The sequence below is a fragment of the Arachis ipaensis genome, chromosome B01 (assembly GCF_000816755.2).
Source record: "Arachis ipaensis cultivar K30076 chromosome B01, Araip1.1, whole genome shotgun sequence".
Lineage (NCBI taxonomy): Eukaryota > Viridiplantae > Streptophyta > Magnoliopsida > Fabales > Fabaceae > Arachis > Arachis ipaensis.
Window position 1 is genome coordinate 1,681,559 of NC_029785.2, and position 17,291 is coordinate 1,698,849.

Here is a 17,291-nt window from a genome sequence, read left to right on the forward strand (position 1 = left end):
GGGGGGGGGGTGGTGGTGGTGGTGGTGGTGGTTTGCAAAAATTAGAAAGTGGTATTAAATATGTTATAACATTGAAAACTTTGTCTTTCTTAAATGCCAAATATCATAAACAATGCCTGAATATGGGTAATCATGTTAATTGTCAAATACCTTTTTCTTTCAATATTTTGGCTTGAGAATCTCCTTTTAAAAGTTTTAACTAAACTTTTAACATATCAAATATAAAAACTGGGATTCTATGGATTTGAGGATATTGTAAGAGGGTAAAAACATGAAGAGATGGGCGTGTAGTTTGTGGGGAGAAAAATATAAGTCTTGTTTCTTAAACCAAACAATAAATCGAAGCTTAAATTAAATCAAATAATTGTAGTCTTTCGCCGCAGCAATACATTGGTAGAAAATAATTGTCATATTACAAATGATATCACATCAGGCTATTCATATATTAGTACTTGACTCAAACTAGTTGTATAACTAGGAATTAGTTCTTCCTATCAGATGAAGTTATGGTACCCAACTACCCAACTAGAATAATCTAGCCTTGATTTTGACAGATAATAGAAAGTGGTTGGGACCACTCATTCATCCAAGGTCATTAATCATGCCATCTCATTCTGTCCAAGATTCAGGCTCATGTAGTATATCAGATCATGTGAAATATCAATCAGATATGTTCTGTCTGCCCTTGCTGCCTTCCTGTCTTCTTTTTTGGCAAACCCCACTATAATTTCAATTTGATGTTAGTGTTCCCAGTCTCCTTCGCCCCTTGTTATTCTACTTGAGTACTGAAATCTCAGACCCTCTGTCCTAGTATTTCTGCTGCTGACTCACCACTTCCTTTATTAACGTTTGTGATACTTGAGTTGTTTTTTCAGCTAGTGTTTATAGAACCTATCTTATCTTATATTTTTTAATGGTTGTCTTGAAGTCGGTTTAGTTGTATGAAGCTAACAGCATCACTAATGTGTGTAAAGAAGCAAAGATTGTGTGTTATCCTCTCTTTTTGTAGTGCTTTGGTGCACTGCTTACCATGGAGTACTAGCTTTAATTATTCAGACTCAATTATTGAGTATTGACTTTATTTAGGATAGGATTAGTTTTTTGGATTTCATGTGGTGCTCTGTACATTCTGTTTAATGGTGTTTTGTCTAGCTGATATTCCAAGGGACTGACAAGTGTTGTTACATGGTTTATCCCTTTCGGTCTTAGCTGTTTCTTTGATATATGTATGATGTATGATGCCTTATCTTTTTCTGTATGTTCTCTTCTCTTCCGGTAAATTTCTAGTTCTATTAAAAAAATTCTAAAAGCAGTGTAACCTTGAGATTTAAGAGGAATGTTAGAATGTTAATAGTTTTTCAGTATTGGGCATTGTGTTATTGTCAAGAATTTTATTGCACTGGAATCCTGCAATCATACTAGTTGTACTATAACAAGCTTTTGGCCTTGAATAATATTATATATTGGTGTTTTTATTTATCTAGTGTATTAAGCTCAAATACCTGGTTGAAGAGAGATTAGAGAGAGAAAAATGAGAGAGCTCCTTTTTTCTTCTGGTTGGATACTGAGAGATAATTTGTAATAAAGAAAAAAAAAAGGAAATAAGTGTTCAGTTCACACAAAGTTATCTCAACTTTCAGAAAGAAAACCAGAGAAATGAATGATTTTATTTAAAATGAGAACTTCGTCTTTATTTTTTTTTCCTCTTAATCATAGTAGGATCAAATGGTCATTTACTTTTTTCCCCTTTCTTCATACTATTTTCTACAATCAAGCAAAAGAAAGGAATGTCTCTTATTTTCTTCTCTTTTTCATGTGTTAGGAATCATGTCATGTGACTTGTAAGTTGCAATAGTACCCAGCATAGTAAAATGGGTGTTAGTTTTTCATATCATAAGAATAGGAGTGATAAATATACTATCTCTTACTTATATCCACTTCAATCATAACCATGTTCTTTCAACAAGAAAAATGCATTGAGTAAAGAAAGGGAACAAAATTGGATAATCATAAGGGAAAAAAATGTGAAGTTTTATCATGTGTAGTTTTGATTATTATAAAGTGAAATATATGGCTAGTTACAAATTACAGTGATGAAAGTTGGAACTTGAAGTTTGGAAGGATGGAGTCATTGACTCATGGTGTGATGGATTTGGTTTGTATATGGTTGCAAATTGTTTAGACTTATCTTTTGTGATACAAATTGGTTATGAAATTTTTCTGTCACAGGTCTCAAGATCCATTGGTGATGTGTACCTTAAAAAGGCAGAATTTAACAAGGAACCGTTGTATGCTAAGTTTCGTCTTCGGGAAACTTTCAAAAGACCAATTTTGAGCTCTGATCCATCAATTTCTGTTCATGAACTTCAAGAGCATGATCAATTTCTCATATTTGCTTCTGATGGTCTTTGGGAACACCTAAGTAATCAGGATGCTGTTGATATAGTTCAAAATCATCCACACAACGTAAGATGAACATGCTATATGTTTTATGTTTGGTTTAGTTGTTATTCTTGTTCTTATCGTTTTACTCAATTTTCAATTAGGTCCAAATAGTTTAAAAATTTGTAGTTCAGACCTTATGTTATACAAAAATTTTCAATTAAGTCCTTATAATTTAGATCTAATCAAATCCCTATATTGTACAGATGTTTTTCAATTAGTTTCCTATACGCTATAATTTAAAAATTTTGTAATTGAGTTCTCCCTATATTGCACCACAATTTTCAGAAAAAGTAGGGCTCTATCATCCTAGTATATGGGTTTTCTTTTCTTTTTCTCTTTTAGACACCAAAAAAGAAATGTCTGATATAGGGGTTTCATTATAAGATTTTCCAACAAAAAGGGACTTAATTGAAATGTTTAAACTATAGAGATTTGGTTACTTTTGTATTATATAAGGACTTGATCACAAATTTTAAACTATAGTGATCTAACTAAAAATTGAGTGAAATTTTAGGGACCTTGAGAATAATTAAACATTTATTTTTCATCACTTACTATATATAACATACCTTTCCATTTTAAATAGTTTCATAAGTTAATTGAGTCCATTGTTTATTTATTTTTATCACTTACTATGGAGCAGTTATAAACAGTCTTATTGTGGACATGATATATGAGAGGATTCAATGACATTGATTGATCCATGTAGTTGACCCCATATAGTGGGATAAGACTTTGTTGTTGTTGTGTTGTATGGAGCAGTTATAACTTTTTTTCCTATCAGATAAAAGAAATGATGATGCATTTTTTTAGGAAAGGAAAGAAGTTGTGACCTGAATTGTTTACAATGAATAATTGTCATGGAAGATTGATACTTTTAATTAGGATGCAACACTTCCATTGTAGGATAATCAGAGAGTAAATGCTAGTAGATGTCAGGGTTAAATTTGGTTGTCTTTGCAGGGAATTGCTCGGAGGCTCATCAAAGTTGCTCTTCAGGAAGCCGCAAAGAAACGAGAGATGAGGTATTCCGACCTGAAGAAAATAGACCGTGGCGTTCGGCGGCATTTCCACGATGATATCACAGTTGTAGTTGTATTTCTTGACTCCAATCTTGTCAGCCGAGCCAGCTCGGTACGAGGTCCTCCGATATCTGTGAGGGGCGGGGGCGTTCCCCTACCTTCTAGAACCTTGGCTCCATGCGCCGAACTCGGTTCTAGCTGATGAAGGCGGCGGCGGCGGCAGCAGTATCATCCTGTTATTTATGTTTGTATGTAGTGTTTGTACCCTTTTTAGCAAGACATTGAGCTTCTGGTGAACCACCAGGTTGTATATTCAATTTAACAAAGTTTGAGAAGATAAAAAAAAAAAAACATTTGGTCAATTAATGCAATGTAACAAGTAACCTGGGATATGTTAGCTTAATGCCTGAGGGAGAAAAAGCATCTTTGGAAAATAGAACACCAAACCCAAAAGGTGACATTGGATATTTGATCATTCAGTCATAATCTTTTCTCATCATTCTATGGAGTGATGTTCTGTAAATTATGTGCACACTTTTAGATCATTCTTATGCCTTACAAAACTATTTTTATTTTCTTGTATTGTTTTCTAATGTTTATATCCCTTTGTTATGAAGTCACTTTTCTTGAAAGTTTAAGCTGATAGGAAGAGATATATAAATGATTATATCATTAACTGTTAAAATCTGAATGTGATTCGAGAAATAATGACTTTCTTTTTCAAGTTTTAGCAATGTTTTTTAGGACTCGAACTTGTAAACATTGAAGAGAAGAATTTGCAGATTACAAATCCGATTTTGTGTTTATATATTGAATAGCTAGTTTGTTGTTCTCAATAGCAAAGTTACATTGATAAATGTCACAAGTTTTCTATGGATTGTTGATATTGTTTTTCTTAGGTTAAGATTGATACAAGGCTAAATGCATGTGCTTTTTCAACTTTTCATCATACCTAATTACCTATACAATTTTAAACCTAGCAATATGGTGTATTTTTTCTTAATTTGTTTTAATTTTTTTTAAATATTTCAGGAATAGAAGAGTGGAAACAAATAAAGAATAGAAGTCATCACATTTGAGAAAAGGAAATAAAGAAAATAAGCAATGATATATAATTCTAAAAAAAAAAAAAATCTTGTTACTTTTAAAATTCCAGCAAAAACCTTGTATTTATAACATTGAGCCATTCATAAATTATTTTAAACTATTTGAACATTGCACATGTTAATACAAAAATAAAATTCTCTCATTATGTCTTTTTTCTTCTAAATAAATGCACAACTATAATCATTTAATTTACACCATATTAATATGGGCATGTCTATACAAATTGTTCAAAAATATTCTCCATTCAAACATAGGAAGAGTGATGAAAATATATAATTCATCTAAGGTCTTAATTAATTATATCTTTATATGTCCCCATCCTCTTGAATTCTCTTCAAGTTGTTGTTATCAATGTCAATACTTATACTATTATTTTCTAGGCACATTAACCTTGTGCTCTGAAATGATAAGCTATCCATATCAATATGGAATTTCTGAAGTCCAACACCATCTATGCTCACAAAGCTATCATTCTTTTCCACTGATGATTGCTGAGACAATCCAATTGATTTAGGGAAACCCTTTGAAGAATGTTGCTTGTTGTTGAAGGTATCTTCAGAGTATAGTGCTTGTTCTAGTTCTTGACACACTTGAATCATTGTAGGTCTACTTTTTGGTTCTTGAACCACACATCTTAAAGCAAGTTGACCCATCTTCAGCATAACTCTCATATTGCATGGCTCACTTTGACATAGCAAGTTTGCATCTATGATTTCTTCAACATTACCCTTCTCTAAGCTAGGGCTTGCCTACAACAACATAGATAGCAACTACTTTTACTGATTAATTTTGATATACTGTCAATATATAATATCTTGGCCGTTTAATCATATTTTTGCATCATGATAAGTACTTGACTTTTGAGTTGCTGCCTCAAAAGTCATTCATTAAGTGAAAAATATTAACATTAACATAGACATTCAACACGATACGCACACGTTAAAAAACATCAAAATTTTAAAGAATGGGACATGAACACAACACATGCAAACATATTTCCAAGATGTACATAGGTGAATTTCAAATATTTGTCAAGATAGTAATATTTATGACTTTTTCCGTTCCTTTTAATACTTATTGAATATTTGTTAGACAAAAAAGGTTCTCTAAAATGAAGAGATTAGTAAAATGATAAATAATCATTAACTTTGTAACTTTGAACTTTCATCATAGGTAAGTCCCATTATGTGAGTCTCATTATCCTAAGTTCATTGACAATTTAGTGTATTTGGATACAATTTTAGTCCAAATACATTAAATTGCCTATAGATCTAAAATAGTAAAATGTCAAAGAGAAAGTTATTAACAAAATGCAGAACTTTAGTAACTTGCTATACAGAAAATTTGTGAGGTCATTAACTCATTATCATTTGCATTGCTTACCCAATCAATTATATGTTGCTTGCTTTGTACCTCATTTGTATCAACAGCAGGTCTAGCTGAAACAAGTTGAAGAAGTATGACACCAAAGCTATAAACATCAGTGAATTTTGTCACGTGAAAGCTTGAACAATATGCCGGATCAAGATACCCTGGTGTCCCTTTGATTTGGCTACTCACATGCGATTGGTCCTTGATAGGGCCGGATTTCACCAACCCGAAATCCGAGACCTTAGCCTCGAAACCTTCCCCTAATAGGATGTTACTTGGTTTAAGATCACGATGAATTATACTCGGCTTTATTCCTTCATGTAAATAAGCTATGCCTATATATATATAAAAAAAATGTTTAGAGGATTTCTTGTTTGTTATATTGAATTGTTGGATAAATAATTAATTAGTCTTGTAAAGGATATAATATATACCTCTAGCTGCTCCTATTGCTATGTTCACTCTTTGCTTCCAAGTCAAGCTATTCTTGTTTCCTATACAAGGCAACATTCATATTTTTATGTTCTAAGATGGATAAGAATAATGGCATGTTTTCATATCTCTTTCTATTGTAGTGTCTTTTATGTACTAAATTTGATAAATAAAAAAATTAAACAATGAAATTCTATTTTTGGTTTTGATTTTTACCTTTACAAAATTATATAAACAGAGAAATACTGAAAAGAATATATATTCAAATTGGTCTCTAAGGAACTTCGCTTCGCACGTTTTGGTCCCCAAGAAAATTTTATTATGCCGAGGTCCCTGAAGTTTACAAAAACAAGACATATAAGTCCCTACCTTAATTAGACCCATGGTTTTCGCTTGGACAAATAAGTCCTTAAAAGTATAACAAAAGGACTTATAGTCTTACTTTTGTAAAGTTTAAGGAACTCAACGTAATAAAATTTTCTTAGGGACGAAAACGTCTGACATGAAATTCCTAAGGAATTTATTTGGATATATACTCTCCTGAAAATGAAAATAGAAATGAAGTCCTAAATAGTTGACTTACCAATCATATATTCAAGCAGAGAGCCATTTGGTACATATTCATATACCAGAATTCTTGCCCCAAATCTTTCTGATAAACACATAATTGAGCCATGTTAGCATGAAAATATTTGGAATCTTCTGATATACATTTACCTTTTTCTTTTTTTTGTGATCATATAACAATAATTCTGTTAGAATTATTCAGTATTCGGTATGCTATATGCAAATAAAAGAGAGAATCAAGGTAAACTAAACTCAATTGAATACATGCTACCAAAGCAGCATTCTTTGGCAACAAATTCATCAATGTCAAGAACATGAACAAGTAAAAATGAGAGCTCAACTTTCATGTAACTAACTAACTAACTAACTAACCTGGTTCTTCACAATACCCCACTAGACCAATAAGATTTCTGTGCTTTACAGTTGCAAGGAGCCTAATTTCTGCCAAGAACATAACAAAAAAAATTCAAATTTAAGAAAGAAGAGAAAGTATGATTGATTGAAGTTTCTCTTGTGTCAGCTTACCATTTCGGAATTCATCGACGCTTAAGAAGGATTCACCGTGAGCTCTCTTAATGGCTAAAGTTCCTTCTAATTCAAAATTTCCTTTGTAAACATTTCCAAATGCACCAGAACCAAGTAAGAATTCTTGGCTAAAGTTCTTGGTAGCTCTCTCTATTTCATCAAAGGTAAAACGCCTTAGCGGCATTGTTTCATCTTTGAAGCTTTTGTACTCTTTACCTGCACCAAAAGAAATTCAGATAAAAATAAAAACTATGCTACAAAATTCCACTCCTAGCTTAGATGAATGTATGCATTTATTGGATTTAAAATAAGAACATAATTTCTGCCATGCAATTCGTTATTTTATTTTATTTTTGTGATTAAATGACAAGTATTCTTTTAGAGAACCAAATAAAAATAACTAGAAGCTCACCTTTCAAAGTCCTATGTTGTTTGAAAAGTGCAGTGAGCTTTGTTCCAAAGAGGCAGAACAATATGACAGCAACTAACATAACTGTCGAAATTCCAGCAAGAAATCCCAGCATCATGTGATTTGTTGCGTTTCCCATTGGTGATGGGTTCTCCACCATACTTCTATATTCATCAACCATTGCTTCAACCTTATGATTATGTGAAGAAGAAATTTCTTTATAGCTGATAAACACCCTTTTGGTAGTTTCAATTTTAGATGAGATTCCACAAACATTATTCTTACATAGCCGATAATTGCAACTCCATGATTTTCTCAATGAAACTCTTTTAATTGGTCATATATTATTATTAGGCCGGCTTATAAGCCAAAAGGATTCCCCTTACTATATATTAGTGCAACTATATATATAAATGTATGTTTTGTTTCGAATATCATCCAGTCCGGCAGACCAAAGACTAATCTGTCGCAGATCGGTTTGTCATTGATCATTGAGTTGATACATACACACAGTGTGATTCGAATCCCCGGCATTTATTTAAGTGAACGAGTGAGCTAATCACTTAACCAACTTAAGTTGGTTAACAAACATAATATAATTCTTCACGTAACCTATATTTTCAGCAAAAAAAAAACAAACAGAAGAACCACAATACACAATAATTTACTAATTAATTAATTGCTAGTGAATTGATTATGACAATGTACAACTTTATGTGATGGAGATGATGATGATGATGCTATGTTTAAATACAGCCAGAGAGTAATCTAGGAAGGTTAATAAATTAATTTTGTCACAAGATTAATAGACATGCCGGATAACCTTCTAGATAAGCATCCCAATTACCATGTTTAAATGTTTAATGCTATATATGATAATATGATATGATAATGGTAATCATAGATAGTAGTTTATAGGGTTATTGACAAAGTCAAGTTTGTTTCATTAGAGATTTGATTATGCAATTTGTTGATTGTGTTGGCCAATACCTTTTGTTTCATTGAATATTGTTGATTGATTGAAGAATATATCATTTAACAAAGCATTGCCTCGATCATCCGTTTATAAGAATATTGATTTCATGAGTGAGAAATTAAAGGATCTGGCACCACTAATTGTAACATTCCATTTTTTTTTAAGAAAAATGTTTTTGGTGGGGCGGTGATCTAAAATTTTGAAGGGTGCTGTGTCTCCTTTTCCAGTGAAATTAGTATACTTGGTTTGAAGTTTGAACATAATTGTACTCACCTTTCAAAGTCCTATGTTGTTTGAAAAGTGCAGTGAGCTTTGTTCCAAAGAGGCAGAACAATATGACAGCAACTAACATAACTGTCGAAATTCCAGCAAGAAATCCCAGCATCATGTGATTTGTTGCGTTTCCCATTGGTGATGGGTTCTCCACCATACTTCTATATTCATCAACCATTGCTTCAACCTTATGATTATGTGAAGAAGAAATTTCTTTATAGCTGATAAACACCCTTTTGGTAGTTTCAATTTTAGATGAGATTCCACAAACATTATTCTTACATAGCCGATAATTGCAACTCCATGATTTTCTCAATGAAACTCTTTTAATTGGTCATATATTATTATTAGGCCGGCTTATAAGCCAAAAGGATTCCCCTTACTATATATTAGTGCAACTATATATATAAATGTATGTTTTGTTTCGAATATCATCCAGTCCGGCAGACCAAAGACTAATCTGTCGCAGATCGGTTTGTCATTGATCATTGAGTTGATACATACACACAGTGTGATTCGAATCCCCGGCATTTATTTAAGTGAACGAGTGAGCTAATCACTTAACCAACTTAAGTTGGTTAACAAACATAATATAATTCTTCACGTAACCTATATTTTCAGCAAAAAAAAAACAAACAGAAGAACCACAATACACAATAATTTACTAATTAATTAATTGCTAGTGAATTGATTATGACAATGTACAACTTTATGTGATGGAGATGATGATGATGATGCTATGTTTAAATACAGCCAGAGAGTAATCTAGGAAGGTTAATAAATTAATTTTGTCACAAGATTAATAGACATGCCGGATAACCTTCTAGATAAGCATCCCAATTACCATGTTTAAATGTTTAATGCTATATATGATAATATGATATGATAATGGTAATCATAGATAGTAGTTTATAGGGTTATTGACAAAGTCAAGTTTGTTTCATTAGAGATTTGATTATGCAATTTGTTGATTGTGTTGGCCAATACCTTTTGTTTCATTGAATATTGTTGATTGATTGAAGAATATATCATTTAACAAAGCATTGCCTCGATCATCCGTTTATAAGAATATTGATTTCATGAGTGAGAAATTAAAGGATCTGGCACCACTAATTGTAACATTCCATTTTTTTTTAAGAAAAATGGGGCGGTGAGGGCGGTGATCTAAAATTTTGAAGGGTGCTGTGTCTCCTTTTCCAGTGAAATTAGTATACTTGGTTTGAAGTTTGAACATAGGATGGGAANACCATAACCCATAACCATTTTAGCCTCATACACTTAAAAGTGATTTGTTATAATGATATTATTAGATTGTGTTCCAATTAAATTTTACTTACAATATCAAAGATTCAAATATTAAGGCAGTAATTTTTGATAGTTCATCATTTTAGCTTTTAGCCTCATACACTTAAAAGTGATTTGTTATAATGATATTATTAGATTGTGTTCCAATTAAATTTTACTTACAATATTCAAATGTTAACATAAGGAGGCATGTAACAGCTTACGTTTTTAGAAAAAGATACTTCATGACCATAACCATTTTAGCCTCATACACTTAAAAGTGATTTGTTATAATGATATTATTAGATTGTGTTCCAATTAAATTTTACTTACAATATCAAAGATTCAAATATTAAGGCAGTAATTTTTGATAGTTCATCCATAACCATTTTAGCTTATCAGAAGTGATTAGTTAATGATATTATTGGATTATGTTCTAAGTAGATTTTACTTTACAGTATCAAAAATTTAAATCTTATAGTCGTTTTGGAGAAGACTTTATCTAACTATCACTTATCCCAAAATTACATAATTATTAAGACTATAAAAGAAAAATGAAAGATCTTTATATAAATTCAAGCACATTAATAAAATCTAGCAAAAAAAAAAAAATTATGTAGCAATATAACTTTAGGAGAGGAAGGCCAATTATACTATAGCCAAGTGGTCATCATCAACTTGACCTTTGACACGTTCAACACCATTACAAGTTTACAACTCATCTTGGACTTGTTCCAACATTTAATCATATTTATACTATATGCTTCACAATAAGAGGAAAAATCCAAGAGGGAAAGAAAAAGAACAAAGCATAGCAATGCATGGAGTAGAATAATATATAGAATAATGCGGTCTAGAACTTTTGTTTGGACTAGGATTGTTGAGTTCCCTATCGATTGATTATTGAACCTTAGCCACATGTGAAACTTGGACATCTCTTTTAACTTCAACGTACATGTGAATATGATCACATGAATGCAACCATTTCTAGCAAAAAAGTTCACGTAGTTAAATGGATCATGCGTTCCAACTAGAACGCTTGACTCAAATGTTTGGATATTGAATAGCAATAAATACATGACATTGTATTAGTATGACTAATTTATAGGTTCAACCATTAACTTCTGAATTATTCCATTCGAAGTAAGGAATGTACATTCTATGTTCTATGTTCTAGCTTGTACATTCTATGCATTCTATGTTCTAGTTTGAATTTAGCATTTCTCTGTGAATGATGAAGATGGGTTCAATTCGATTCTTGGCCTTCATGGAAGGCGCCCGTCATTGGTCAGCATCATCTCAAGTTACTTTGAATCCATAACTACATCAGTGACAAGAATCACAATGATCAACCAGCTATTCTTCTCAAAGTCTTCCAATTCTCTCATATTGGAAGGAACTAGGAAGGATGTTCTGTTGCGCTCAATTTTGTTCGGCTAGGACTTTTCAGTTGCTATTCATAAACCCAGACCACATAACAAGTTTATGATTCTGAATTTCTCCTAATTGACACTGCGTTTACTTTGTTAACAAGGAACATCATTCTCTGTATTAGCTCTTGAAACGATGGGCGTTGTTCTGGGTCACTGCTCAAATTTAACATAAGTCATGTTTTTAGTTTTGAGTTTGAAGGAAAACTACCAACCAAAGAGGTGGTGAATATTATGGAAGCACCTTTGCCAGCAGTCACGAATGACTGATGCCACTTGGGGATCAAGCCCTTCCGGAAGCTCAAGTCTTCTATCCATAAATCCTACTACTCCAACCACCTTTCAAGTGAAATACAGCAGTTATGGCAAGATGACTTCAGAGGTTTGTTATCTTCATGTTTAATTCAATGATATGTTCATCATTTTAATTAAACCATCTACACTTAATCAAAGTTCCTGGCATGTGTGTCACCAAGAGAGGAAGAGAGAAAGGAACCTGTAAGGAATTCAAATTTTCCCACGGAATGGACTGAGTCATTAGTTCCCAGAGGATGACACCAAAACTGTACACATCCGACCTGTGTAAAATAGAAAGGAAAATCCGAAAATGATCACATCAGGATATTTTGAAATTGCGAATGTAGGGCGATGATAGGGACAAGGGACAAAACTAAGGACTGATATATTATCACTTCCTCATCAAATATAAGGTTGCAAGTTGTGAGGAGATTCAAGCTGACTGATTGAGCTATTCCTCAAGCAAGCAATTAATAAGCGGCAAGAAACAAAAGAATAAAATTCACTTCTCAGAAAGTTTCCTGAAAACTTTCCCCAGTGAGCAGTATCTATAGAACTTGGCTCCAGGGAATTACTTTTCATTGGAAGGCTCATTTCGTAGGACTTCAGGGGCCATCCATTGAGGCTGCATTTTGACAGAAAAACACAAAAACACATTGATGAAAAACTAAAATGATTTAAGCCGTAGGTATTGGATCTACAAAGTGAAAAGATGAGAGATATCATTACAGTGCCTCTTCCTTTTGAAGTCAATAAAGTTGAATCCTTCAACCTTGACAAACCAAAGTCTCCAACCTAAGGGTAAAAAACCAAATATCATTGTTCTCCAGGTAGGTATTCAATCTTCCCGGGATTACTGAATGAATATCCAAGCAATGAATTACCTTGACAGTCCAGTTTTTATCAACAAGCAGATTAGAAGACTTTAGGTCTCTATGCACAATGGGTGGATTTCTATGATGAAGATAATTCATACCTTTAGCCTGCAGTAAGCAATGATGTGATTGATAACATTGCAACAATTAAGGTTCAGCAAGCCATCAGCTAGTTCTTAATATCCGTTTATGAATGTGGTGTTTGAGAGAGAGAGGAAACGCACAACATCAAGAGCCATCCTTAAAAGCCTTCTGATATCTAGTGGCTGATTACTCCTGTGAAGAATTTTGAAAAGGCTTCCCCTACCAAGTTCAATAAAATCAATGTAAGATGCTCCTCAAATTTTCTCAAAGAAAGTAGAAATAGATAGGGATTTTATGCACGTACTGATTGATACTTTCATATTCAATAATTCACATATCTATTACATGATGACAAAAAATAATAATAATAATAAAAAAAATAAAACCTAATAGATGCATGATACTTTTGTGCATCTAAGTAAGCACAACTTATTTTACATTCAATATAACAAGCTCTAACACTTACCTAGGTAATAGTTCTGTTACAATGGCAAGCCTTTCCTGCGAATATACTGCTCCCATGAAAAGTAATACATTAGGGTGTCTTAGTCTCTTCATTATATCAATCTGAAGTAAGCACACAGATTCCGGAATGAGCTGTTTTCTTTCTCAATCAGGCAAATATAAAATGAAACTTAAATTCTTATACCTCTTTTTTGTAGTCATGTAAGGTCTCCTCTGTGTATCCATTCCCAAAGTAAACCTTGACAGCAACATCCTGATATCAAGAATATAGGGCACATCAGTAGATGCCAAATCAATACTCCTACGAAGACAATAAAAAGAATACGTTGAATTATTACCGATCCATTCCATATTCCGTGATACACAACTGCGTAAGACCCTGCAACATAAAGAAAAAACATAATGAAGTCTGGAATCAATATATTTAACTGATAATATGTGCAAACGGAAATTGTATTGGACTGCTTCAACAAGATAGAAGTGTCTCAGCATTTCAACTCCTCAACATAGCATAAAGGAATCATAAAAATGCACAACAGAATCAACTACCTTGACCAATCTCCTCTCTTAATTGAAGGTTTTCCCAATGGATTTCAGACTTCACAATAGAGTTTGACTCATTGTCACCCTTACTGGATGAACTTCCATTACTGCCTCCATTACTGCCAGTGCTTTCTCGTGTACTTTGCAATTGCAGTCCTTCTTGTTGCTTTTTCATTTCATCTTCTATCACCATATTTATAGCTTCTTGTTCCTTTTTCTTTGGATTAAATTTGCAGTGTAATCTTAACAATGGGTCCTAGGAAAAGGGAGAACCAAAACATTCAATGTACTCCCTTAAGAAAGATTCTACAGAAATAAATTTGAGAACAGTGAATGTTCTTTGTGCACAAATATTTGTATCCGCTATAGTGCTATCCCAAAAAGAACTATATTTATGAATATTTACTTCTCTATCCTCTTCATTAGCACCATCCTTGCGTGGAGTTAAAGCTACTGAGCCTCCAGAAGAATCACCCTCATTATTCACTCTCTTACTTCCGGAACAATCATTCGTGCAATTACTTTTAATGCTTCCATCATCCTTCCCACATTTTTCACTTCCCCCTGTTTGTAGCTTGGCTAGGACTCTGGCTGCCTGAAGTGATTAAACCATATATTAACCACACAAAGACTGATATACAAAGCAGAATTCACAAATTCAAATTAACTTACAATAGTAGACTTAACCTTCTCGGACGCCTCCCTAAAAGTTATGTTTTCACTTCTCTGATGACTAGAATGACGTTCTGTTTCCTGAATCCAAATTAGAAAGAAAATTTTTAAAAAAATTTATTATAAAACCAAAAAAGCTAAACCAGAATCCCAGAAAGTCTTCAAGCAGAATGGAGACATACATGAATGCTGTGTTTTTCTTCATCTCCATCTGTTGTAGGATTCCTGGAAAATGCATCATCCGGATGCCGATTTAGGAGAATCTTTGATGCCTGGTAGATATAAAGACTAGGTTCTATGATATAATTTCAGCAAAAGTGATGGAAGTCCAAAGAGAATAATGAAATTAAAAAAAAAAAGCTGTATTAATGAAGCTTAAGAGAACCAGATTAGAGACAGATGATGCAATCAACGGTCGTGGAGGCCACTGAATTCTTTTGAAATTTATCCTCTGTCCTCCAGCTTTGCCATTGTTACCAGGTTGGTAACTTCTTCTATTTTCTGAATCCATTGAGTTAAATACAGCGGCATCACTAGAAACAGTGATAATACCAACAAGCTCGCCATCCTCATAAAGAGGAGTTTTAGTCACTATTGCTACGAATACTTCACCAGATCTCTTCTTGAAAGGAAACTTTCCAGACCATGGAACTCCTGTGATCAATCTTTCTAGAATATTCTGCAGAGATTCATAACACTCTTCGGTAACAAGGAACTTAGCAACTCTTTGACCAATGATTTCATAGTCTTTCCATCCATACAGTGTTTCTGCTGAACGATTCCTAAAATGAAACGTCTATGTTCAACTCAAAATCACTCTTGGAAAATCTAAATCAAGAATAATTCACAACAAAAGGTAAATTCTTAATGTAAAATACTTTTCGCATCGATTAACTTGTACGCGATATACTCTTTTTGTATCTACAGTATGCAATTCACAGCTGCAACTGTTTCATTAGAAAGTAGTGCATAGCATATAGTGAATAAAAGGAAAGCGAATCAAAGAATAGTTAGTTAGTTAGTTAGTTACTGTTATGGTCTGAAATTAGTAAATTACCTACCAATATATGATCTCACCGGAGGAAGCTCTGTAGACATGAACGGCGTGTCCCATGCATTTCAACACGCTAGCGTACGGACTATCCGAGAAGAAGTTCCCCGAAAGAAAACGCAGCGTTGAATCTGCAACCACCACTTCTTCTTCTTCCTCTTCCTTCTCCTGCAAGAGTTGGCGGAACTGTTCCCTGAGCTTGGCTTGTTCCTCCTCCAGTGTCCGACACCGATCCGCCAGAACACGGTAAGAAGTTTGTCTCTCGTCGCCGGCCATGGAAGTCGTCGTCGTCGTTGGAATTGCGATGCGCATTACGCACCCCTACTCTGTTATTGGTTCAGTTTTAGTTTAGTTTGTTTATTATTCTGTTACTGCGATTCCCTCTCAGTTGCTTGCTTCCGTATCAATTGAAATATATATTTTATTTATTTTTTAAAATATTTTAATGAGTGAGTGAGTGGGAGACTTGAGCCTAAAGGTTGAATGCCACGTGGATGAGGGCTGAGGCGGAGGGGGCAGAAGCAATCGGGTGTGGACAGGTGTTCGGTATACCGGCAGCGGTGACCGGTGGCGTGCGTGTGAAGGTTGGCGCGCCTTCAAGTTTGGTAGCTCTAATATTTATTGGAGAATAAATGATCATTTGTTCTCGTAAAAGATGAAAACGCTGACATATATACCCACACTAAATCCAAACTAAACTTGTATCCACGCAAGATGCTTTTTGTGTGACAAAAGTACCCTACGTGGCACTCTAACCCTCTAAAGAGAGGGTACTTTTGTCACATAGAAGACATCTTACGTAGATACAAGTTTAGTTTTGATTTAGTGTGGGTACATATATCAACGTTTTTATCTTTTATGGATACAAATGGTCATTTATTCTTTTATTAAAAGATAATTAGGTATAGTTCATATAAAGTTAATATATAAAAGTTAATTTCACCGTTAACGAATTATAATTCAAATCACATATTTTTTTTATTCTTACCTATAAATATTGGATTCTGACTTCTGAGTCTCAAAAAAAAAAGTTAATTTTACTAATTTATTTGTTAATTATTTTGTAATAATAATTTTTTAATTTTAATTATCTTATAATACATGCATATATGATTTATTAAGCATCAATTTAAGTCTAATTTATTTGAATCTTGACTATATTTATATATCTTTAATTAGATGGGAAACAAACTACACCCCAAAAGTCATCCATGATGAAAGCAGTAGTAAAAAAAGAGGGGAAAAAAAGAAGTCAAGTGGAAGGAATGTGGATCAATTGTGGATTTGTGGTTGTGCTTTGTGGGCTTAACTGGACTGATGAATATTTTATTGTGCTTTGTGTTAAGATGAATACAAAAGCAGAGTTTGATACTTTTATTGCATTTTGTTTGTGTCCAATATATTAGGTTTGTTGGATTTCAATCTGTTGCTAAAATGATTCAAAAATTTTGAGGAGAACAGCC

General features: G+C 33.2%; 3 protein-coding genes across 11 annotated transcripts in view; 1 reads left to right on the top strand and 2 right to left on the bottom strand.

Annotated features, from left to right (window-relative positions):
• LOC107637144 (probable protein phosphatase 2C 46) overlaps positions 1–4,019 on the top strand; it is a 6,841-nt gene extending 2,822 nt beyond the window's left edge. The window contains exons 4-5 of the mRNA XM_016343683.2: positions 2,230–2,466; positions 3,409–4,019. Coding sequence (XP_016199169.1) covers positions 2,230–2,466; positions 3,409–3,669 — 498 coding nt within the window. The 3' untranslated portion in view covers positions 3,670–4,019. The remainder of the gene's footprint in view (positions 1–2,229; positions 2,467–3,408) is intronic.
• LOC107643683 (probable serine/threonine-protein kinase PBL25) lies at positions 3,818–8,272 on the bottom strand. The gene is made up of 7 exons (XM_016347405.2): positions 7,882–8,272; positions 7,470–7,685; positions 7,317–7,385; positions 6,961–7,029; positions 6,380–6,439; positions 5,958–6,280; positions 3,818–5,323 (listed from the first exon to the last, which is right to left on the bottom strand). Exons 1-7 carry the CDS (start codon positions 8,057–8,059, stop codon positions 4,880–4,882), a joined length of 1,359 nt encoding a protein of 452 aa, XP_016202891.1. The 5' UTR covers positions 8,060–8,272; the 3' UTR covers positions 3,818–4,879.
• On the bottom strand, positions 11,400–16,234 carry LOC107604630 (probable serine/threonine-protein kinase drkD). 9 transcript variants are annotated; one of them, XM_021115243.1, is made up of 16 exons: positions 15,839–16,234; positions 15,163–15,559; positions 14,960–15,049; positions 14,793–14,858; positions 14,512–14,700; positions 14,112–14,361; positions 13,901–13,941; positions 13,747–13,815; positions 13,564–13,664; positions 13,238–13,316; positions 13,023–13,121; positions 12,868–12,933; positions 12,714–12,763; positions 12,338–12,419; positions 12,086–12,180; positions 11,400–11,997 (listed from the first exon to the last, which is right to left on the bottom strand). In XM_021115243.1, exons 1-16 carry the CDS (start codon positions 16,138–16,140, stop codon positions 11,895–11,897), a joined length of 2,079 nt encoding a protein of 692 aa, XP_020970902.1. In that variant the 5' UTR covers positions 16,141–16,234; the 3' UTR covers positions 11,400–11,894. The 9 variants fall into 9 exon arrangements, 6 of the variants coding, with proteins under 6 accessions (XP_020970902.1, XP_016183682.1, XP_020970909.1 ...); XM_016328196.2 differs by having other exon boundaries at positions 14,778–14,858; positions 15,839–16,233; XM_021115250.1 differs by having other exon boundaries at positions 14,778–14,858; positions 15,855–16,038.